This window comes from Erpetoichthys calabaricus, chromosome 11, assembly GCF_900747795.2.
Source record: "Erpetoichthys calabaricus chromosome 11, fErpCal1.3, whole genome shotgun sequence".
NCBI classification, from domain to species: Eukaryota; Metazoa; Chordata; class Cladistia; order Polypteriformes; family Polypteridae; genus Erpetoichthys; species Erpetoichthys calabaricus.
In genome coordinates, this window is record NC_041404.2 from 3,083,861 (window position 1) to 3,107,578 (window position 23,718).

Below are 23,718 nucleotides of genomic sequence, written 5' to 3' on the forward strand. Positions count from 1 at the left end.
TCTGCCATTCAAATGTTAACATAATTTTGACTCATCCTGTATTTATTTAAACTTTGTGTTGAAATATGGTGTTCAAAACAAAAATCTACTAAAAATCCAGCATTAGGGTTCAAACAGAGGTCTCCTCCTAATTAGCCCTCCCTTAGTATCTTTAACACTGTTTACTGTAGGGCTACCAAGTTGATAATCTTTACCCTTTGCAACAATACACCTTCTCTGATAACATTCTGAATAGTAAAGTACATACATGATAACTTAAATTGTTTACTGTATTTCCATTGTATTGAGACAAACTTCTTGTGTGATAACAGTTTTCCAGCTTTATCACATTTAGTCAGGGTTTGCTATTATCCTTACACATGTAGTGCAATTCCAATGGTTCACAATTCTGATTACAGTGCAAATGTTGTGAGATGGGATTTCAGACAGTATCTAGCTGGTAGTGTGCAGCTTCTGGTTTCGTTTCTATCATGAATCAACATTCCACAAAAACTGTATTATGTCAGTGAAGACAATTTTAAAGTTGCATTTCCACACATTTACAAAAGCTAATTAAATGAAGTGGTATTGATATTGATGGATTAACTGGCAGCTAAACTTTAAAAGAATACTCATGCACAAACCATTAATAGTTGAAAATGGAGAAAGGAAATTGAAATTGAATTTGTTTGACCAATCTGTAAAAACAATTTTAAATATATATAAAAAAATATGAGCAGTTTTCAAATAAAAAGCTGCGAAATATGCAGAAGAGTGTGTGGCGTGTTCCCACCCCCATATTCACAAAACAACTGTTTGTATTTTAAAAGCAGGCACTAATAGAACTGTCAAAGGAGGAAGATGCAATTAAAATGGTGGACTTCTACAGTAAAAAAGAACCTGTGGTCTTCGGCACAAAAGTGAACGTCCATCTGTCTAAATCATTCAAGACTTTGGCGGTAGGTTGAAAAATGTGTTTTATTTACAAGTACAATTTATTTTAAACAATCCCTGGTATTTTTTGACCTGTTTCTACACAAGATTACTTTCAGGAGAGGCAGAAATTGAAAGACTCTTTTTGTCTCCATTGAAGAACTGATTATTTCCTCCCTCTTCTTTGTGGACCGTGGAGGGGGGAAAAAGGACTACAAATAGTAATAATAGAGGTTGAATGGAATTGCTTACCTTGTAGCCTTAGACTTATGAATAAAAAAGTTATGCTGTAAAATATATAAAATGTTTTTAACATTTCTCAACAGCTTAATGTTATAACCCAACTAGCTGTAAATATTAATAAACTTTGTAAAATCTATTTCTCCATGTGCAAGATTTCTACCAAATCTCCAAAGACCTGCAGATCAGGTTAATTTGTGAAGATTAATTGACCCTGTGTTGATGTTAGGGTCAGTTTGTGCATGAGTGTGCCCTAGGATGCACTGATAACCTGTCCACTGCTGTTTCCAGGGTGCCTAGGATGTGTCCCAGCCCCTTGCAACCCTCATTTGGATTAAGTCTGAGAATGTTATTTGATTCTAATGGTTACAGGCTTTCATGTATAAGAATAAACTTTCTGTCGTCCTATTTAGTATTTCAAAATTTTTTTCATTCTGCATTTTCCAGGATTATGCATGTTAATATTTTTTACTAATTATAAATTACTTCCAAAAAAAAGTACTGGTGATACCACAACTTTAATTTACATTTGAATGTCAACACATTAGAAGTTGCCTGAAGAGTTTTATTTTTGTCACTTTAGTCATAAAACACATTTCTGAGTCTGTAAAGTAGAACAGATGCCAGCTGGGAAAGTTTTTAATCAAATGACTGATTCAGTGGTATTGTATATGTTATGATGTCTTTAACCAAATGAATCTGCAAACCTTTAGGAAGAGCGCAGATCCCAAGTAGATACAGCAGGAAAAAAGGAGTATTGAACGTGGCATGTTTTTCTCAGTAAATGTATTTCTAATGGGGCTATTGACATGAAAGTGTCACCAGATGTTGGTAACAACGCAAGTAATCCACACATACAAAGAAATCAAAACAAACAAATCCATAAATTGTGTAATATAGTGGAATGACACAGGAAATAAGTATTGAACATGCTTATTGAAATTTATTTAATACTTAGTAGAAAAGCCTCTGTATGGAGAAACTAGTCGTGTGCATTGCTTAGGTGTGATTTTGGCCCATTCTTCCACACAGACACAGGTTCCGGGGGCCTCTTCTATGAACTCTGATCTTCAGTTCTTTTGATAGATTTTCAATTGGAGTGGGCCATTCTAGCAGCTTTATGTTCTTCCTCTGAAACCAATTGAGAGTTTCCTTGGCTGTGTGTTTGGGATCATTGTCTAGTTGAAATGCCCACCCTTGTTTCATTTTCAGCATCCTGGTAGATGGCAGCAGATTCTTAACAAGAATGTCCATGTACATTTCTCCATTCATCCTTCCTTCAATTATATGAAGTCTGCCAGTACCATATGCTGAAAAACTGCCCCACACCATGATGTTCCAACCTCCAAACTTCACTGTTGGTATGGTGTTTTTGGGGTGATGTGCAGTGACATTTCTCCTCCAAACATGATGCATGCAATAACGTCTTTCCTAAACAAAATAAGGACTTGTTACAATGTGTATCATACAGACCAATTTCACTCCTGGATAATGATGTTAAGATCCTCTCAAAAATTATAGCTAGAAGGATGGAGAAACTGCCCTCGGTAATATCACAGGCTCAAACTGGATTTATTAAAGGCCGACACTTATCTTCCAATCTCCGACGCCTGTTTAATGTAATATATTCACCAGCAAAGTCAAACACCCCAGAGATATTACTATCATTAGATGCAGAAAAAGCATTTGATATGATTGAATGGAACTACCTTTTCACTGCATTGGAGAAATTTGGGTTTGGCCCGAATATTTGTGCATGGATCAAACTACTGTATACCAATCCAGAGACTTCAGTTTGTATTAACAACATTTGTTCAGACTACTTTAAGCTAGACCGTGGCACCAGATAAGGATGCCCCTTGTCACCACTGCTGTTTGCAATCGCCATTGAACCACTGGCGGTTCACTGTCAAAATTCTTATCAGATAAAGGGGATTATCAGAGAAGGACTGGAACAGAAAATTTCTCTATATGCAGATGATATGGTTTTATATATATCAGACCCAGAAAACACTGTGCCTGCAGTTTTAACAGCACTTACAGAATTTCAAAAGATATCTGGTCTCAGAATTAATCTGAATAAAAGTATACTCTTTCCAGTGAATTCACAAGCATATAATATTAGATTGGACACCCTACCTTTTACCATAGCAGATCAGTTTAAATACCTAGGGGTAAATATCATAAGTAAACATAAAGCTCTTTATCAACAAAATTTTGCCATCTGTATAGAAAAAATTAAGCAAGACTTGCATAGATGGTCAACCCTTCATCTTACTCTAGCTGGAAGAATTAACGTTAAGATGAATATCCTTCCTAAACTTATTTTTTTATTTCAAAACATTCCAATATATATCAATAAATCATTTTTTAAGCAATTAGATTCAACTACAACCTCATTTATTTGGAGCTCAAAACACTCACGTATCCAAAGAGCGACCCTACAAAGACCTCAGGCAGAAGGTGGCATGGCTTTACCTAATTTTCAGTTTTATTACTGGGCAGCAAACATACAAGCCATAAAAACCTGGACACAAAAAAATGAACATACACAGGCTTGGCCCGCAATAGAAGTAAAATCCTGTAGTACTTCTTTATACTCCCTGCTGTGCGCTCCAATAAATGCAAGTTATCGCAAATGTACTAATAACCCAATTGTGCTTTACTCACTCAGAATATGGAACCAACTTAGAAAGCATTTTAAGATGGAAAATCTTTTATCTGTGGCACCTCTGCAAGAGAACCACCTCTTTCAACCCTCGCAAACATATCCAGTTTTTAATACCTGGAAAAGATTTGGGATTAAATTGCTCAGAGATCTTTATATAGACAATATCTTTGCATCCTTTGAACAATTACATTCCAAATTCAACCTCCCAGCTACACATTTCTTTCACTATCTTCAAATTAGAAACTTTGTTAAACAGAAACTGCCCGATTTTCCTCATCTCGTACCCTCCACCATGCTGGAAAAAATACTGCTCAATTTCGAGGAATTAGACACCATTTCCGCATTATATAAAATCTTGTTAGATTCCCTTCCTTTCAAAGATCCAAGAGGACATTGGGAAAAAGATTTCTTAATATATCAGAAAAGGAGTGGAAGGTAGCATTGCAGAGAATTCACTCGAGCTCCATATGCGCAAAGCATAGAATTATTCAACTAAAAATTATATATTGAGCTCATCTGTCTCTCTTAAAACTGTCCAAAATGTTTCCAGGGCAAGATCCAACCTGCGAACGCTGCAACCAAGCTCCTGCCTCACTGGGTCACATGTTTTGGGCCTGCACCAAATTAACATCATTTTGGACCAAAATTTTTAAGTGCCTTTCAGACAGCTTTGGTGTCACAATCCCTCCTAACCCATTAACCGCTGTGTTCGGTGTTCTTCCAGATGGACTTGAAGTGGAGAAGGACAAGCAAACGGTGATTGCATTCACTACACTCTTGGCACGCAGACTTATTTTGTTAAATTGGAAGAATCCTAACTCTCCTCTGATAAGTCAGTGGGAAACCAATGTTTTATATTATTTGAAATTGGAAAAAATCAAATTCTCAGTTAGAGGATCTGTACAGAATTTTTTCAAAACCTGGCAGGAACTAATCAATAATATTTTAGAATAAGAAGAAATAATTATTTCCGCATTTCTTTCCCTTCTCCATTTTTTATTTACCTATATATATTTTTTCCTTTCTTTTGTTTATTTTTGCCCTATTAAAAAGCCCTAAGCAATTCTGCTTTGGCCATGCTCTCCTTCTCAAGGGTGGGGTTTGATTTGTCTTCAGTTCTTTTTTGTATAAATTGATCTGTTTGTATGGAATGATTACAATAAAATTAATTAAAAAAAAATTCAATTTTGGTCACATCTGTCCAGGCTATATTCTCCAGTATTTCATTGGCTTGTCCAAATATTATGCAGCAAGCTTTAAACGAGCTTCAGCTTGCTTTTTCTTCAGCAGTGGAGTCTTGCGCAGTGAGTGTGCATAGAGGCCATGGCAGTTGAGTGCATTACTTATTGTTTTCTTTGAAATAACTGTACCTGCTAATTCCAGGTCTTTCTGAAGCTCTCCACAAGTGATCTTTGGCTCTTGGATAAGTCTTCTGATTGTTCTTTTGACTCCTCTGTCAGAAATCTTGTGAGGAACACCTTGTCATGGCCAGTTTATGATGAATTGATGTTCTTTTTGGCCTCAACGGAGCTCACTGGAACATTCAGAAGTTTAGAAGTACGTCTGTAACCATTGCCATCAGTATATTTTGCAACAATAAGGCTGCAAAGGTCTTGAGAGAGCTCTTTGCTTTTACCCATCATGAGATGCTTCTTGTGTGACACCTTGGTAATGAGAAACCTTTTTATAGGCCATCAATTAGGAACTAAACCAGCTGATATTAATTTGCATTGATGGGGGGCAGGATTGCTTTCAGAATACTGACAGATTTCAGCTGGTTTCTTGGCTTTCCATGTCTTTTTGCACCTCCTTTTCTTAATGTCTTTGTATGTGTGGATTACTTGGGCTGTTACCAACATCTGGTGAAAATTTCAAATCAATAGCCCCATTAGAAATATATTTACTGAGAAAAATGTTGACTCATTTAATACTTATTTCCCTGTTGTATTATAGAGGAATATTGCATCAGGACAAAGTAAAAAAAATATTTGTCAGTAGTGCTTTTTTTTTTTTTGAAAGTTTCTTCAGTGGGCTGTAAGATCAGAAACCCAGAAGCAAACATTTTGCATTTTTTTGTTACCTTCCAATAATATTTATATAACTGGATTACCCATATAGTCTAGCTTTGTCCAGCATTATGTGGCATGACCAGCCTATCATTGGGCATACAGTAATCCCTCCTCCATCGCGGGGGTTGCGTTCCAGAGCCACCCGCGAAATAAGAAAATCCGCGAAGTAGAAACCATATGTTTATATGGTTATTTTTATATTGTCATGCTTGGGTCACAGATTTGCGCAGAAACACAGGAGGTTGTAGAGAGACAGGAATGTTATTCAAACACTGCAAACAAACATTTGTCTCTTTTTCAAAAGTTTAAACTGTGCTCCATGACAAGACAGAGATGACAGTTCTGTCTCACAATTAAAAGAATGCAAACATATCTTCCTCTTCAAAGGAGTGCGTGTCAGGAGCACAGACTGTCACATAGATAGAGAAAACAATCTCTAGCAAACAAATCAATAGGGCTGTTTAGCTTTTAAGTATGCGAAGCACCGCGGCACAAAGCTGTTGAAGGCGGCAGCTCACACCCCCTCCGTCAGGAGCAGGGGGAGAGAGAGAGAGAGAGAGAGCGAGACAGAGAAAAACAAACATGCAAAAATCAATACGTGCCCTTTGAGCTTTTAAGTATGCGAAGCACTGTGCAGCATGTCGCTTCACTAAGCAGCTGCACAGAAGGTAGCAACGTGAAGATAATCTTTCAGCATTTTTAGACGAGCGTCAGTATCTTCTAGGTGTGCGAACAGCCCCCCTGCTCACACCCCCTACGTCAGGATCATAGAAAGCGCAAGAGAGAGAAAGAGAAAAGTAAGTTGGGTAGCTTCTCAGCCATCTGCCAATAGCATCCCTTGTATGAAATCAACTGGGCAAACCAACTGAGGAAGCATGTACCAGAAATTAAAAGACCCATTGTCCTCAGAAATCCGCGAACCAGCAAAAAATCCGCGATATATATTTAAATATGCTTACATATAAAATCTGCGATAGAGTGAAGCCGCGAAAGGCGAAGCGCGATATAGCGAGGGATCACTGTATTTACATATATATCAATACTTTTATTTGGGGCCAATTCAGAGGCACTGATTAATCTAAAAGTAAAGTTTAGCTTAGTTATAACTCTGTATAAACCACATTAATGAAGTCATCAGTTAGCTTCCCATAAGTGTCATACAGTGAGTTTGCTATAGTAACTTGTTAAAGGCAAACCAAGCCACAATGTTCAATTTTGGTTTATGTAATATGATTAAATTCTAAAGTTTTTTATTTGCATACAACAAAAAAATGACTTCAGTGTGCGTTTAAGCAAACTAATACTTATTCTAGGGTTAGATCTGAATATTCAAGCTTCTCTTGTTTTTGTTGTAGAATACTGAACGAGTAGTTTACCTGAAGCATCTTCCATTCACAAGATATACAGATAATGCTGTCTTGAAGCTTGCCAAACCTTTTGGGAAAGTGAGATGCTATATCATACTTAGGAATCGATTTGAGGTATGGGTATTTACAAGATTTTGTTGTTCTGATTTCTTTATTTCCCAGAAACATTTTCAAAATGACAAATTATCTTGAGCAATATTAGCATTTTGATTCAGAATTTTCATTTTAACAATACAAATTAGAAGCATCAACTTTACTAAAATTCAAGTATAAGAATATAAACTGCATTGAAGCTGTATGGTTACGAAGACAGAGTCTGGGGGATTATCAAAATCGCAAGAGTACATATCACTGTATCCTGCTCTAGGGATCAGCACCGGATGTATTGTTCACGCATAATCATAGTCTGTCATTCTCACAGCTGATGTTGCGTTCACATCAGCCTATTGTGTGGTGCTCAAGTATCTTCTATTATTTTGAGCATTATGGTGTTAAAAAAAAAAATACTGAAGGAGAAGAAAAGGCCAAAGAGAGAACACTAGGCCAGTCTGGGTATGAAATGTGAAGTGATAAACATGGGTATAAATGGCTGTATTAAATAGTATTTAATGAAAGGAAATCGTATTAATGAATTGTTTTGATGATGATGTTAAAATTAATTCTGTTCATTTTCACATATTTTTGTGTAGGTAATGTTTTGGTGCCAGAGAATTATTAACATTTTTTTCTATGAAAGTTCTTGGTAATTGTGTTTGCATTACGAACCTTCGTCTTACAAAGAGGTTTTCAGGAATAATCTACCTTTCGTAAGTGGGTGATATGTCTTGTATGTAGTTTGGTTTGTAATTATTCATTTTTTATGAACTGTTGACTCCAGTGACTCCTGAATTTTAGGGCTCTGTATTAAATTGTATTTTTAAAAAAATTATATTTTAGACTAGAGCATTTTTTTAATCAAAGGTATTTCATACCTGTTAAGAGTTTAAGATTTAGGAAGTAATTTTGCAAGCCAACACTAATGTAATCATCAAAATTATTTACTCCAACAATTTACTAGAGTTTTTCACCCTGTATTATATGTGGTGCAATATGCTTTTGTCACTACTTCAGTTTTTTCAGTTTTGAAGCATCTTTTTTTCTGCTTATTTTCAATAGGCTTTTATTGAGATGGAAACTTCAGATGATGCTTTACGAATGTCACAAGAGCTTCTTGCAAATCCACCTCTGTTAAATGGTAGGAAGATGGAAGTTAATTTGTGCAGAAAGTATAAGAGGCTTTCAAGGGGGTAAGCTAAATCTTAATTGTTTTTCCAGTTTGTTACTTTTGCTGCTATTACTGTTTCACATACTTGGAATGATTTCTGATTCACTTTTTAACAGACTGCTTACTTTTCAATACAGTGATTCTAGAAATTAAGTACAGTATATAGTCTTTTTTTTTTTTTTTTTTTTTTTAATTGAAAAGTGCAGAAATGTAAACAAATCTGTACTTGATGCATAAAAGGTTTTGCTTCAGGACAGTACTGAGACAAAGTGTATAATGCTACCACCTTACAGATCCAGGTCGCTTGGTTTGAATCCATACCCATCTGTTTGGAATTTACATGTTCACCATATGTCTTATTTAGATTTCCTGCAGGTACTCTATTTTTCCAGGCACATTCCCAACGATCTGCTAGTCACTCTAGTTTGTGGCCCCAAATTGGTCCCATCTACACCACCCTTGCTTTCAAGTCCATTATGAAGGTAGCTGGAGCTAGGTGCAGCTGATTAATACTGCCATTGCTCTACATGACTTTGAGCACAGTTTCAAATTTCCAAAATATCATGAGCTCACTACATTTTGAATGCCAATTAACATCCTGTCCAACAGCACCAGTGTTGCATGAATGTTTTTCAAAATGGTGAATTCAACCAAAATTTTGGCCTGTGGTAATGTGGCAAACATATGAGTCAACTTTACGACCATTTCATTTTGTTATGGTTTATTACAGAGCACTATAACTGAATGACTGGGGATGTCACTCTAAATTATTGGTGATCAAAATGTGTGTTGTGACTATCCATAACTCACCAAGATTATATACAGTAAATAAAGGGTATGCCTAAAAATCACTGTATTAAATTGTGTAGTGTGACTCTGGTCTAGGTATACTCGTTTAGTTAATGATCAGGAAGTAAAAACATCTCTGTATGAAAGCAGAATCATTGAGAGTTTTTTGTTTAAATCCTTCAAGTTTGTGGCAACACCATGCCAAAAACAAAAGATCCTCAGGAGTTTCCTGTGAGAAGCATGGTTATATTTCTGGGAAAAGTTATAAGGTCAACTGTTGTATAATTAGAAATGAGGAACATTCAAGACAATTGACGGTCTTCCGAGATTTCATATTTGCCAAAAACTTAGATTGCATGGTGTTCCCAAAAAATTGTAAAGATCACAAAAGCCACATCTAGGGATTTGTAGGTTTCTCGCAGATGTTCTAATTGACTTTGCCTGTCTTTGTTTAAAGTGTACACTGATAAAAGCTTCTCTCTAAAAAGAACATGATGGCATTGTTTAGGATTGCAAACTTGCATCATAATGAACTACAAGCCTTCTAAACTATTGTTTTCTCTGCGTGGAGGAGACCAATATGGACTTTTTTGTTGTTGCACAAAATACCAGGTTTAATGAAGACCATCTCCACAAGAACCTCATACCAACTGTCAACCATGGTGACGGATGAGTGATTCGGGGTTATTTTGTAGCTACAGGACACCTCCCTGAGTTTTCTTTATGTCAAAATATTCTTGAGGAAAACATGAAGTTATCTATCTTGCATCTAAAGCTTCGCCAAAGCTGAGTTGTGTAACACGAAGGTGATTTCAAGCACACAAGCAAATCTACAGTGGAATAACTTAAGAGTCAAACAAGGTTTTGAATGTCAAAGTACACAACTTCACCCCATTGAGATGCAATGGAAGAAATTCTGTATAAAAATTCAAAGAATTCTGTCATATATAAGCCCTGAAGTAGTGTTGTTAGGAGCATGCAAAAATTCCCCCAAGAGATAACTTACTGCTAAAGGTGGTCCTTCAAACTACTGAATCATTGGATGTATGTCATACATGGCTTCTGCATGTTGGCATATACTTTTAATTTGTATGCTTACATACTGTGCACAGTATATTAGGTTATTTAAAAATAAAGGGCAAAGTAAAATCTATTATGTTGTTTGCCTCTTGAGCTTAAATTTCTCTAATTAAGTCTAGATAATTCTGAGATGTCCTGATGTTTAAAATAATAGCATTGAAAGAGGGTTTAAAACATAATAGAACATTGTTAAACAAAAAAACTTTAAAATTTAATGAAACTAACTACTGTTTCAAGATATGTTCTTCAAATACCCAAACAGATTTGATTTGCAATATATGATTTCCAGTCTATATGTATGACACCTTGGAACCTTAAGTTATAAATGGCAAAAATGATCTAGCTGAAATACTTGGCGATGTCCGGAAGGAAAATAAAGGGGGTTTTTTTGTTTAATTGTTTGAGAAAAATATAATTAAAAAAATTCACAATTTGACAGATTAATTTTTGTTTTGTGGTGTAGTAATACGTTTTTACATACAGAATTTATGATGACGAAAAAAAGTCAATTAAATTAATATCATTATTATTAAGCTGATTTAATTCTATTACCACTACAACATTGTTACAATAAGAATAATGCAAGATGAAAATATAGTTAACAAATACAAATATTAAACAACAAACAAATTAATACTACGGATTTTTCATGATAAAACTGTCGGTTATTTTTACGGAGCACATAAGAAACGTCCCAAGCGTCAACTGGATGATAACATACATACAAGACAGCAAGATTGTTAGTCTGCTTTATATATAAGATTCTTCATAGTAAATTGAAATACTTTGACAACTCACCCAGTCTGTTTCTGTTGAAATGGAATTATTACATTGTCATGCTGCTTGTTCTCCTGGTTTATATGATATACTGTAGTCTGTCACAGACATATCATATGATTATCATTTTAAGGTTGTTGATCAAAGCAAAAGCACCATAAATTAAATGTTAAATTGAAGTTGCTTGATTATTATCAGGTTTCAGAGACCATGATTTTTGTGGATTATGCCAGGTAACAGCATGCATAGTTTCTTAATAAGGGGAACATTTCTGACTGCACAGAGTTAGTGACACTGGTTGATTCATGCCACAGATACTCGGTATTACAATTGTAGTTGTATCATCTATCTTGTAATGATACTCTGCTTTCACTGCTTCCCCTAATTTAGTCTGTGCAGTAGTTATAATAATTTGAGTAGGGAAGAGTTTTTACAGTTAGATATTTATACAGTACAAAGATTAAATATAAGTTACTGCTGTATACCATTCAGTAGTGGTGGTAATGCTCAGCATGTATAACCTATGTTTTCTTATACCTGCAAAAGGTGTATCAGCATCTTCTCCTCTTGAATTTGCAGTTTGAAACCACCTTCACCATCACCTGATCATGAAGTATCTTCTCGAGCAGACAATCAGAAGGAAAAATCAAAAACAAAAGAACCAGCTGGGAAAAGAGTTCATGAGTTAACAAGGTCCCCAAAAGGAATAAGTAGTGACGATGATGCAGGTCCAGCTGTTAAAAAGTTAAAAGATATAAAAGAAGAACCTACTTCTGCAGTGGTTGAAGATCTGCCCATTCAATCCCTGGAATGTCCAGCAATTGATACTGAAGAGAAATTCAGAAAAGAAAATGACTCCTGCAACATAAGTATGGAAACTAGTAATATTGATGAGGTAAGCCAATTAAATTAAATTGAGATGTCTAATTCATTTGAAACAAAATTTTATTTCCACGTTTCTGCATTGGACAACACCAATTAAAGTTGTAATTAACACCTTTTAAGATCTGACAATTGCAATGCAATCTCAGTTTTGAAATGGTTTAGTCATGTCATTTTCCAACCCGCTCAACTAAGATCGGGGTTGCCAGGGGTGCTGCAGCCTATTCCAGCTAGCATATGAGACCAGGCAGGAACTAATTCTGGACTGAGAGCTAGGAAATAGTTTAGTATAATTTAAAATTAGTTGTTCCATTAAGATGCCTCAAGATTCCCAAATTGTGTGAGTTTCACTAAGTCTTAACAGCCTCTCGTAACAAATATCTGTACAATTCAGATAATAGTGCAAAAAAATCTGATATTGACTTTGGTGCTGTGAGATCGAATGTCACTATTTGAATATAATTCAAATTAATCTTTAGAAAGTTTTATTCCAAGCCAGAACTAACATTCAAATGTTAAAGAATGGTTGCTTGTTTTACTTCTCAGTAATTTCATCATTGTGCTGATCTAGAAAAGCTGTGCAGTTCTGCAGTATTTTACAGATCTATTTTTGTGCACCACTTCCACAATCTGCCTTTTTATGACGTTGATTTAAAATAATATTTATTTTCTATTATATTTTTGCTGCAACTGTAGTTGGGGATGGAGTTTAGTTAATTCTGTATGGCAATCCTTGACTACCTGCACCCATCTGTAGCACTCTGGCATCCCACAATGCAAACCATCAAATTGTTTCCCATAAAATTGATCTGTTGCCTATACTTTTACATGTATATGATGGTTTGAATTTTTCTTCACTAATGCTTTAAGCCTTTATGTACTAGTTTCACCTTTTCTTCAAGATGATCTGCATAAATTGCTGAGGCATACATTACCCTAAGCAGAAACTCCCATGCTTAATTAAGATTTCTAATGCCACATTTCGATTGTCTTGCCAGGTAAAGAAATAATTTAACAATAAGAACAGGTTGTAAAGATAAGGGCTCTTAATATCTTTATGACCTTGTAGCAGATGCTATAGTTTGAAACATATAGAAAATAATGTTTTAGTTTTATTATTACTGGTTCTTCTGAAAATAATAAAGGACTTGAAAGTGGTGTTTCATTGGTACCTGATCATTACTCTGTACACTAGGGCTGCCACAGACGATTATTTTGTAAATGATTAATTGTTCAACTATTTTATTAATTAATCTGATGCTTAATTTTGTCCAAATAATTCAAGTAGGCATGTCAGTGCTGTATGTGAATATTTAATTAATACATTTTTACAGGTATATAGAATTTGAAAACATCAGGAAATGGGGGGGGGATCGGGATCAAAACTAAAATAACTCCAACAAGAAGCATTGTTAACAATTAAATTTAAGTCAAAAAATATTTTTGATTAATAATGGACTTAACTTCATGTCAGCAATCCAACTTAAACCGGACCAAAAAAAATAGGCTTTTGGAAAATGGAAAAACAGCCATTCGGAAGCAGTAGATGAGGCAGATACATACATGTGATTTTTGCCAAAATACCCAATGTGGGAAATGTTGCCTTATTATCTTTCCACCACTAGAGTGGGTTTTCACTTTTGGGAAGAGGATGTTCTCCAAAATAGGTTAGAAACTCCTTTCTCACCATTTGGCTAACTGTGCTTTCTTGTGCATCGTCGTCATGCTCACTGTCATGTGGTTCTTAGTCAGGCCTTAGTGAGTCCAGTAAAGACACTTGCCTCTTCTCCTTAGCATGAGCTGAGATTTTGATCTCATTGGTGAACTGTTGCTGCTTCCTCTTCCCTCATTCCTTTCTTTGCTTCTAGTGCAAGGTCTCGCACTTTCAACTGAACATTTAATTCTTTTTCTGGAAAGAAAATTTAAAAAAAATTGAATTTACGAAATCTGGGTTCAAGGGCAGCAGCAATTACATTTGTTTCCAGCATCACCTCTATAGGTCATCTCTAGCACCCATCTTTTGATAATTCCTTGTGAAACCGTCATCTGGAATGTCCCCATAGGAGTGGCATCTAAGGTTGCATTCTATGTGGAATTGAGGAGTCCGTTGATGAGTGCAGGTAAAGCAAAAATTGTTGCATATGATTCACCAGTCAGATATACAACGGCACACTCGAACAGTTTTAAGATCTTGTTCTAGTTCCTCAAGCATGGTCCACCTTTAACAGCTAGGAAATGCTTCCCTTTCTGTGTCACTCCTGGGTCTGAAAGAACTGTTGTAACTGGCCAGATCTGCTCCAAAAAGTGGATTGATCATGTAATATATGCTGTCCCATCTAACAGTAACATATTGAATTAGTTTGTGTTCAGGGGTGCCAAAATGGTTTTGCTTGGTTTTGAGCTTAGAGCTGGCGAGTTCACTCTTGAGTTGTTTTTGTGATCCGGAGATTCTTCAAGGCTTGATTCACTACAATTTGTAAATTGTGGCCAGCAAAGCATATTGAAGATATCCCATGCGTCTCTTCCAAAACACTAAGCGCTGCTACCACATTAGCAGCATTATCATGAACCACAGCCATGTTTATAGGAATCCCAAACTTTTCAGCTGCCCTTTCAATCCAGTTTGGGATATTTTCAGTAGTATGTTGTTCTTCAAGAGGCATAGTCATCAAACTGTAGCTGCAAAGCTCCCAGTTGTCATTAATGAAATGGAAGGTAATGCCCAGATATGCCTCTGTACTTGTCCTTGCATCCATTGTTGGACTACACTGCACTAGGAAGAAGGGAGGGCAAGTTTGACTTTGTGGAATGTGTTCTCCTGTTTCTTTTCCATCATGTTATTGAAGCCAGGTGCGTTTGGGGAGAACATAGCCAGGTCAGAAGGTTTTAGTCATAGCCTGGAATTCGTCATCCTCCACCATTGCCAGAGGTCTCATGTCTTTATTTAGCATGTTGAGCACACTGTTGTCAGAGCTGCTTCAACCAGTGGTGTGCAAGTATTGTTCCTTAGGAGGAAGTTTTTTTTTTTTTTTACTAAGAGAGAGGAGATACATTTGTGAAAGGTATATTTAGAATTGTGTGTGGTGTCTCAAAAATCACATATCATATGTGTCACATCCTCTTTAATAAAATCCCTGTGTGCGTCCATGTGTCCGTGTGTGTGTGTCTTCTGGTGAAGTGCGCATGCGCGGGGCACAGTGCAATGCTTCAAAGCAGATGCTTTAAAGGCCACCTGACGCTTCACACAAGACAGAGAGGGTGAGACCTATAAAATATCGCGCGGCCGATCCAATCGGATTTTGGTAAATGAGGCAAGACCTAAAACATAAGGCACGAAAAATCCAATCGGGTACTGAGACGTGGAGACCAGCTTCCCCAAAAAAAGGCCGCCTGATGCGTAACACAAGACAGAGAGGGCAGGACCTATAAAATATCGCGCAGCCGATCCAATTGGATTTCGATAAATGAGGTAAGGCACGAAAAATCCAATCAGGTACTGAGATGCGGAGACCAGCTTCCCCAAAGAGGTGGGATTAGTGTTTGTTGTTGTGCAAGTGTTCACTCTGAGGATGTCAGATTTGCGATAAAGAAGCTTGGCCCGGTAAAGTGTCAGTCGTTGAAGGAGTTTTCCTAAATATACAAATTTTCATGATATTACAATAGGATGAGTTTTAAAAGTAGATTTATTTTCGCGCACATAAAATCCGTTTCTGGGGAGATGCCACACATACAATAATCGGCTGCACGTCAGCACAGATTAAAATACTTGCTAAAGAGCTGCACAGTACTTGCTGGAGAGATGCCATGGTCACGATTATCAGCTGCACGCTACACATTACATTAGTTGCTGGGGAGACTCTGCTGATTGGCCACTGTTGTGACAGAAAATTAAACGCATATTACGGAAATACAAACCAGTATTACTGCGAGAGAAAATTAAAGGCACACAATACAGTGACGCATATTACAGCCACATACAATCCAGTATTACTGTAACAGAAAATTTTTTTTTTTCGTCTTATACGATTTCTCGTATTAGAAATTTGTTAGTTTTCGCATACCCCTTGGGGGTCAGAGCGCAGGGTCAGCCATTGTACAGCGCCCCTGGAGCAATTACAGGTTAAGGGTCTTGCTCAAGGGCCCAGCAGAGTAGGATCTCTTTTGGCAGTGACGGGGATTCGAACCGGCAACCTTCTGGATACCAGCACAGATCCTTAGTCTCAGAGCCACCACTCCGCCTAGACAGTAGACAATAGACAGTCCCTTGCCATTTAATATAGACTGTTCTAGCGCCCATTATTGTAACGGGCTTAATGTCTAGTATGAAATATAAAAATATTCATTTTAAATTCTTGGTGTTTATCAGGAATTTTTCCCTTTCTCAAAAGCAACCCACTACATATATTAATAGGTTACCTTGTACGTTTAACATGAGTATTAACAATCAATCAAAATCCTGGGCAAGAGGTTTATGAATTCACTCTGAACAGTTCTTATGTTAAAAAGTATTATTATGCTTCAGACATAGGAAGGGAAGTGAAGAAGTAGAAAACAACCTTAACACTTCCAAACACTTCATAAGCAGCATTCAGCATAACTCTCACGTTATCCTTTATCAGTCATCACCCCATTCACATCAACATACAAGAGAATGTGGAAAGAGCCCAGAACCATTTCATTTCAGAAGTGCTTATTTTCATACCTGTTAACATTAAAAACGGTATTTTGCTGAGCTGTACAGTCTGTACATTTAGCGATCTAAACTGCAGTAACAATGGTGTTTCTCCACCAAACAGACAGCTTCCCAGCAGCAACTCCACTCTCGGTGGGGCACCATGTGCGACTAGGTGTCTTTCAGTTTGGATCAACTATGTCAACTACGCTAGATTTAAATAAAAAATTTAAAAAAAAAAAAAAATCTTCTGGAGTCGGCCTGAGCCGTGACTGAAGAGAATACCAAAAAATACTTAATGCTGTCCTTGTTTGTATAGGATGTCATTGCTACTCGGTTTTGACTGGTAATAGGTGGTTTTCTTTTTGGATCCACAAGATAACATTTAAAGAATTACAAGGTGCCATCCCTTGCATAACTATCTGGAAAACAGTGAAGAATGTGATTCTGCCAGAAATATACCTAGCCAAGTGCATTGTTTTACGGCAACATTACTTCAGTGCACTTGTGAGTGATAATGGCGGCAAATGCGTTTAACAGACCATTTATCTGTTCTATAACTTTCCTCCCAATGTTAATAGATAGATACTTTATTAATCCTACATACTCCAGCAGCAGCATACTGATACAAAAACAATATTAAATTAAAGAGTAATAAAAATGCAGGTAAAAACAGACAATAACTTTGATTAATGTTAACGTTTACCCCCCAGGGTGGAACTGAAGAGTCGCATTGTTTGGGGGAGGAACGATCTCCTCAGTCTGTCAGTGGAGCAGGACAGTGACAGCAGTCTGTCGCTGAAGCTGCTCCTCTGTCTGGAGATGACACTTTAGTGGATGCAGTGGATTCTCCATAATTGATAGGAGCCTACTCAGTAATCACCATCTCAAGTTAACCAGCCTCACAACACTGAAAAAAACTATTGTCAAATGACTAAGCAAGTGTAAGTAGGTTACTTATGGTATTGTTGTCCTGTGCTATACTTCCAGCATGCTTTTTCAGGTTTCCTTGTATTGAACTGGTGCTGCATTGGAACACCATCTGTTTTTTAAAAAATAAACAATCAACCTTTTTCTCAGATTTTTGGCTTTTACTGATGTTTGGAGGAGCTTTCTTCCACTGAATGTGGTGCAGCTGCTGCCATGATTAGTCTACTCAAACAATGCAGGGTGACATAGCATGCCGGTGCGCAACATGGGTGTGTGTGGTGGGTTTCCGGATTATTTTATTTATTTGATCAGTCAATTACATTGATTAATCACGCAGCAGCCCTAATAATCAAAAGCTCTCAGTTTACCCTGTTAACATTGTATTATTTTTTTATCTTCCTCTTTCACTTTTTCTTGGTGATGTAGATTGTTTTAATTAAGCTTTTTTCCTTTTAAAGTGTGGTGATATCAATAATACTAAAAAAGAAGAAAATAATCTGGACATTAAGATTTCAGAATTCATAAAGATTGAGGAAGACACCGAAATAACAACAGATGAAAAGGCTGATTTCAGCGGTCCAGAATGCACTCTTGAGACACTGGGTCCATACCAACCTTCACAACCTGTTGGTAAGACAGTTTGGCAAATCCTTATTGTAAATGTATAAAATATTAAATGGATTGTTCAGTATAGTAGTAAACTAAGAGTGCAGTAAAGTGAGATAAGGTAATTTGTTTTTGGGAGGCATAATTAATAATGATTTTAGAATATATTATCTAGTCAGATTTTTTTTAAGTTGCCATTTAATTAATATTTTTGGTATGATTTATTTTTATTAGGCAGCATATATTTTATCTGCCTTACAAGTAGATTAATAATGGTCATAGTCTATCCCTCAAAAATTCTTCTACTGCAGGAACTCACTCTTAAATCCATGCATTGATTGTCTAGTCAAAGTATTCATTTTTTTACACACACTTATATCTGTATAGAAGCAGTACTCAAACAAATTGTGTTGCTACACACTTGAAGCATTATTGATTTTGCTTAAAGCTGTTGTCATGTGAGGCATCTATCACACAAGCTATTGCCTCTCAGAAAGTTGTCTTCTGATTCTGATGTGGCTTTGGCTCTCCAGGCCTGTTCCTCAGAGTTTTCTTCATTTCCAAGTTCCTTTTGATGGTGTAGAAAGACTATTCACTGACACTTTGGGTTTCTTTCCTTAAGGTAAGACCTATACCAGGGGTCGCTAACTCTGATCCTGGAGAGCCTCAGAGGCTACAGGTTTTCATTCTATTTTCTTAATGACTAGTTTTATTTCAGTGCTGAGCAACTTAAGTCCTGGATGGCTGTAGCGGCTTCAGGTTTTTGTTCCAACCCAATTATTGCATCATGAGAAATCATTTATTGTTGATGAAGCACTTATTGTTCAAGTGACATTTTTCTGTTTCATTTCAGTTCTCTTTCTTGTTAAGATTTTGAACCCTTAATTGCTTATTTTAGTCTTAAACAGCTGTATTCAATGTTTTAACTGTTCCTTCTTAGCAATAAGATGCAAATAACAAAAGAACCAGCAGTTCTACATCTAGCTTGTCTCCATTTCCACACATGTGTATTCATCATTATTTACTATTTGGTTTAATTAAGTAAGAACTTAAAATTACTCAACCGCTTTAAGCTTCAAATGACTTGGAGGATACATGATACTTGAATGATATCATTAGAGAGGGAAAAAATCTATGATTTAAGAATGAGCTAACATGGTAGATTTAAAACACTAACAAGCTATATAATTAAATAAGATCCGTTATTGGTGAGGATTGGCTTCTAATTAAGCCACTTGGTTAGAACAAAAACCTGCACCCACTGTGGCTCTCTTGGCCACCCCCGCCTGTAATTTTAAGGATTATAATGGTATGACTGTCTTCCTTTGTTAACTGCCTTTTTCTCACCATTATGGTAGCAATATACAGTGCAATATTTTCCAAATAATGCTTCAGAGGGATTAGCAACACTGCTTTTATACACACAGTCAGCACAAGGTAAGACACCTATAGGAGTTGTTTGCATCAACTTGTAAGGCCTAATTTACTTACATTGCTATAGAAAATTGTAAGTTGTTAAACCATTACTTGTTCGCTGAAAAAAAGACCTTTTTGTATTACTGATTTTTTTTTTTTTGGTAATTTTTTTTTAATAATCTTTGACAGCCTACCATTTACCTTTGTATCATTTCAGGTTATTTGCTCGACTTTAACTGCTTAAATTTCAAGAAAAAGGGGGTGTTACAAAGTTTTTGACCATTTGTGTTAGTGTCTTTAGTGAAAATTTTGTAAATTTCACAAAAAAACACTTAGTGCTTAATAAATTGTTGAAATATTTCAACTAAATGTATTGATGCTGATAAATGTATAACATATTAATATTCATCTTATTTAAATATGTAATTTGTAATTCTGTAGGATTAACAAAATATTAGAAGCATAAAGTGTTTTTACAATCTAATTTGTTTTCTGTTTTAGGGGTTGAGTATGTAATTCCTAAGACTGGGTACTTCTGCAGACTCTGCTCTCTGTTTTATAGCAACGAGGAAATGGCAAAAACAACCCATTGCAGCACTTTGGGCCATTACAGCAAAGTTAAAGTAAAGTTGTTGGTTTTTTTTTTTGTTTGTTTTGTTTCTTTGTGTAACTTTTTCAAAGTGATCTGTTTATTTTCTTTGGAGTATGTGTTATTTTTCATTTATCATCATGCATCTATCCATGACTGAATTACTTCATCCAGGTTCATCCAAGATCAAGGTGTACTGCTACTTATACAGGTGGCATTGGATGGAAGGCAAGAACCAGCACCATACATCCTTTTAAGGGCCAATTTAAAGTAATTTGTTAACTTGACAAAACTAAAGAGAATTACTTGTAGACAGTGAGAGGCAATTTCTCTGTGCAGTTTTTACTGCTTTATAGAGGTTCATTGTCAAGTCTTCATTTTTCAACTTTATAACAGTATCTCTTATTTGTTGACAATTTTAATTGTCCTGTGCCATGGCATAGTTTTTAATGGTGGTGCCTCAACTTCAGAAAACTGAGTTACAGTACAAGCCTGGTCACAGTCTTTGTGGAGTCTGCAATACCTTTGCATTTTAGCACAATTTTTCTCCAGGTACTCCATATTAGGCCTTCCTCTTTTCCCTCTTTCCTGGCAGTCCTATCCTTAACATCCTTCTTCCAGTATACCCTGCATCTCTCATTTGCACAAGTCAACAACAACAACATTTATTTATATAGCACATTTTCATACAAAAAGTAGCTCAAAGTGCTTTACATAATGAAGAAAAGAAGAATAAAAACCAGCTCAGTCTTGTTTCTCTGGCTTTGTCTCCAAACCATCCAATCTGACCCTCTAATGTACTCATTTCTAATCTTTTTCATCCTTGTCACACATCTTTTTCAATTCATCCCATTTTATCCTTGGCTCTCCCCTCACTCTCCTCCTCTCCTTGGTCTGTAGGATGATGTTAGAGATCACATTCTTATGCTGCCTAACTACACTTTCCCCTGCCACCACTCTGCAGTCTCCTTCAGACTGACTCTTCTGCATATAATCCACCTTTGTGCATCTTCCTCCACTCTTATACGTCACCTTGTGTTCCTCCCTTTTCTTAAAATACGTATTTACCACAACCATGTCCATCCTTTTCTCAAAATCCATTATTACGTGACTCTCTGCATTACTCTCCTTGACTCTATACCTACCCAATCACCTCCTCATCCCCTCTGTTCCATTCATCAACATGTCCATTGCAATTCTCTCCAACCACCGCTCTCCCACCACTTCATCCAACTCTCTTCATATATCTTCTTTCTCATCCATTGTACACCCAACTTTCAAGGCTTATGCACTAACAAATTTCATCATCACACCTTCATTTTCTAGCTTCATAATTATCAGTCTGTTCAACTTTCTTTTCTCTTCAAAAGCACTCTTGACATACATTCCTTCATGAAACAAAAGTGTAATAGGAATTCCTACTTTGGTTATTTATATTTGTTCTTTTAATTTGTTTTTAGGAGATGCTGCAAAAAAGTAAGGCTGCTGAAAAGTAAACATCAGCAGGAAAAAATGTGAATGCAGACTTTAGAAATATGAAGAGAAGAGGTTTTCTACTTGTATTTGTTCATGGGGAACCTTCTGTATATGAAGCAGTGTGAGCATCTCTGTATAAAATATATATATAAGATTTTCAAATCATTTTTAATGAATGACATTTTTGAGTTCTGTTTGTTTGTAAAGTATTAAAGCATTTCTTACATGCTAATATTTTGTGTGTTCATCAGAAAATTTTATAATGGGCTTCCCCTAACATAACGATACTTTATATGCACTAGGAGAACATTGTTCTGTCAGTTTAATATTTTTTGTGGACCAATGTAAGCTCATTTAAACTGCTGGTGTATTTCAGTTTACTTTTTTTTTTCTTATTTTTAAAATACATATGTATTCTTTCTACTAATTGCCCCAATGTTCTGTATTTAGTTTAAAATTAAATAGTTATGATATCTTTTGTTTTAAGACTTTTTATTTGTTGTTTTAAATATAAAGAACTGTGTTTTGTTGAATACACCATAAGTCATTCCTCAAGTGACATTAAATTCAAAAATAACTTTTAAGTGTTTGTGTGCATCATTGCAGTAAATATTTGTAGGTATTATATGAAAAAAAATGTTCCTTTGACCTTAATTGCTTTTGTTTGCACATCAAGTCCTTTCTCCTGTTTATAATAAAGATATACATATGGTAGTGCATTGGTTAGCTCCCTACAAGTCCCAGCCCAGGTACAGTCTGTGGAGTTTGCATGCTCACCCCTTTTTGTGTAATCTGGTTTCCTCCCAAAAACATTGACATTAGAGTGATGTGCGACTCTAAATTGAATTAGTGGTCATGGGTGTGACACTTAGTGGATTGACAACCGGTTTAGGACCTTGTGTTGGAATGAAGAATCCAGAAAAAGAATGGTGAGAAATGCCATTTGAAATTTAATGCACAGTGCTCTGTTTGCCATGTGAAGTGAGTTATAAAATATGCACCTCACAGCATCATTCCTAAAGACTCTAGATGCATGCAGGCATATTGTTAACAGTGGAAGAAGGGTGTGTGTGTTTCTGTGTGCGCGCATGTGTGTGTATATATATCAAATAATATTCAAGACCTTTTACCACCTCTCATCGATTGTTTATTAGCAATAAATTATGCTTAACATTCTACAATTAAATAAATTATGTATTTATTAGTTATTCTAGTAAGAATATAGAAAAGATTTCATTTTTATTTTTGGTGGATTATTTTATGACATCCAAGAAGTGTTCGAAAGTGCAGTTGAAACTCATGTTTGACAAATTTAGACAAGATACTTTTCTAAAATTGATGTTCTTAATATTTGTTATTCATGGTTCTATAAATGTTTTTTTGGAAATTGTTATGAAAGTGAAATTGTAATTCTATGTACAGTATTTTTAGAATTACATTGCACCTTTTATTTTGTTACATATAATGTGCTTAAAAGTACCATTTACACAAAGGTGAAAAGAGATATCCTTCCAGACTATTTGGTAGTGCTTACCTTAGCTGCTTAAATTAACATTAAGTAAATACATTGTTTTCATTATTATTAACTTTGTTTACTGTTTTTTTGTTTTTTTGGATTAGTCCATGTCTTACTTGCAGGAAGTTGGGATTTCCAAGCTAATTTATACATAGTGTATGTTATTGTATAAAAATATGCTTATTTTCCTGTGGTTTATAGGTCTTGATTGTATTTGGGGAAAAATACGCTCAAATAAACAATGTTCTACTTAAGTGACTACTTTTTGCTGAGTATATTTTGGTATTTGCACCTCCAAGTAGGAGATGTTTGTATGAAGCTAAATTTGAAAACTATTCCAGTCATTTTTAAAGCAGGTAAACTGAATGTGTCATTTCAAAATGTTAATACACCAATTGAACATTACAGTATAGTGAACAGTAAGAAAAGGTCAACACCTTATCGGGTTTACTGTATACGTAT

General features: G+C 35.8%; 1 protein-coding gene across 3 annotated transcripts in view; it reads left to right on the forward strand.

Moving 5' to 3' along the window:
• LOC114660140 (matrin-3-like) overlaps window positions 1-23,509 on the forward strand; it is a 62,881-nt gene extending 39,372 nt beyond the window's left edge. For 2 of the 3 annotated variants that reach the window (XM_028812637.2, XM_028812638.2), the window contains exons 15-21: window positions 810-938; window positions 7,248-7,373; window positions 8,415-8,545; window positions 11,749-12,064; window positions 18,112-18,283; window positions 20,177-20,298; window positions 21,725-23,509. In XM_028812637.2, coding sequence (XP_028668470.1) covers window positions 810-938; window positions 7,248-7,373; window positions 8,415-8,545; window positions 11,749-12,064; window positions 18,112-18,283; window positions 20,177-20,298; window positions 21,725-21,760 — 1,032 coding nt within the window. In that variant the 3' untranslated portion in view covers window positions 21,761-23,509. The remainder of the gene's footprint in view (window positions 1-809; window positions 939-7,247; window positions 7,374-8,414; window positions 8,546-11,748; window positions 12,065-18,111; window positions 18,284-20,176; window positions 20,299-21,724) is intronic. The other variant, XM_028812640.2, reaches the window with a different exon arrangement.
• The last annotated feature ends 209 nt before the right edge of the window (window positions 23,510-23,718 follow it).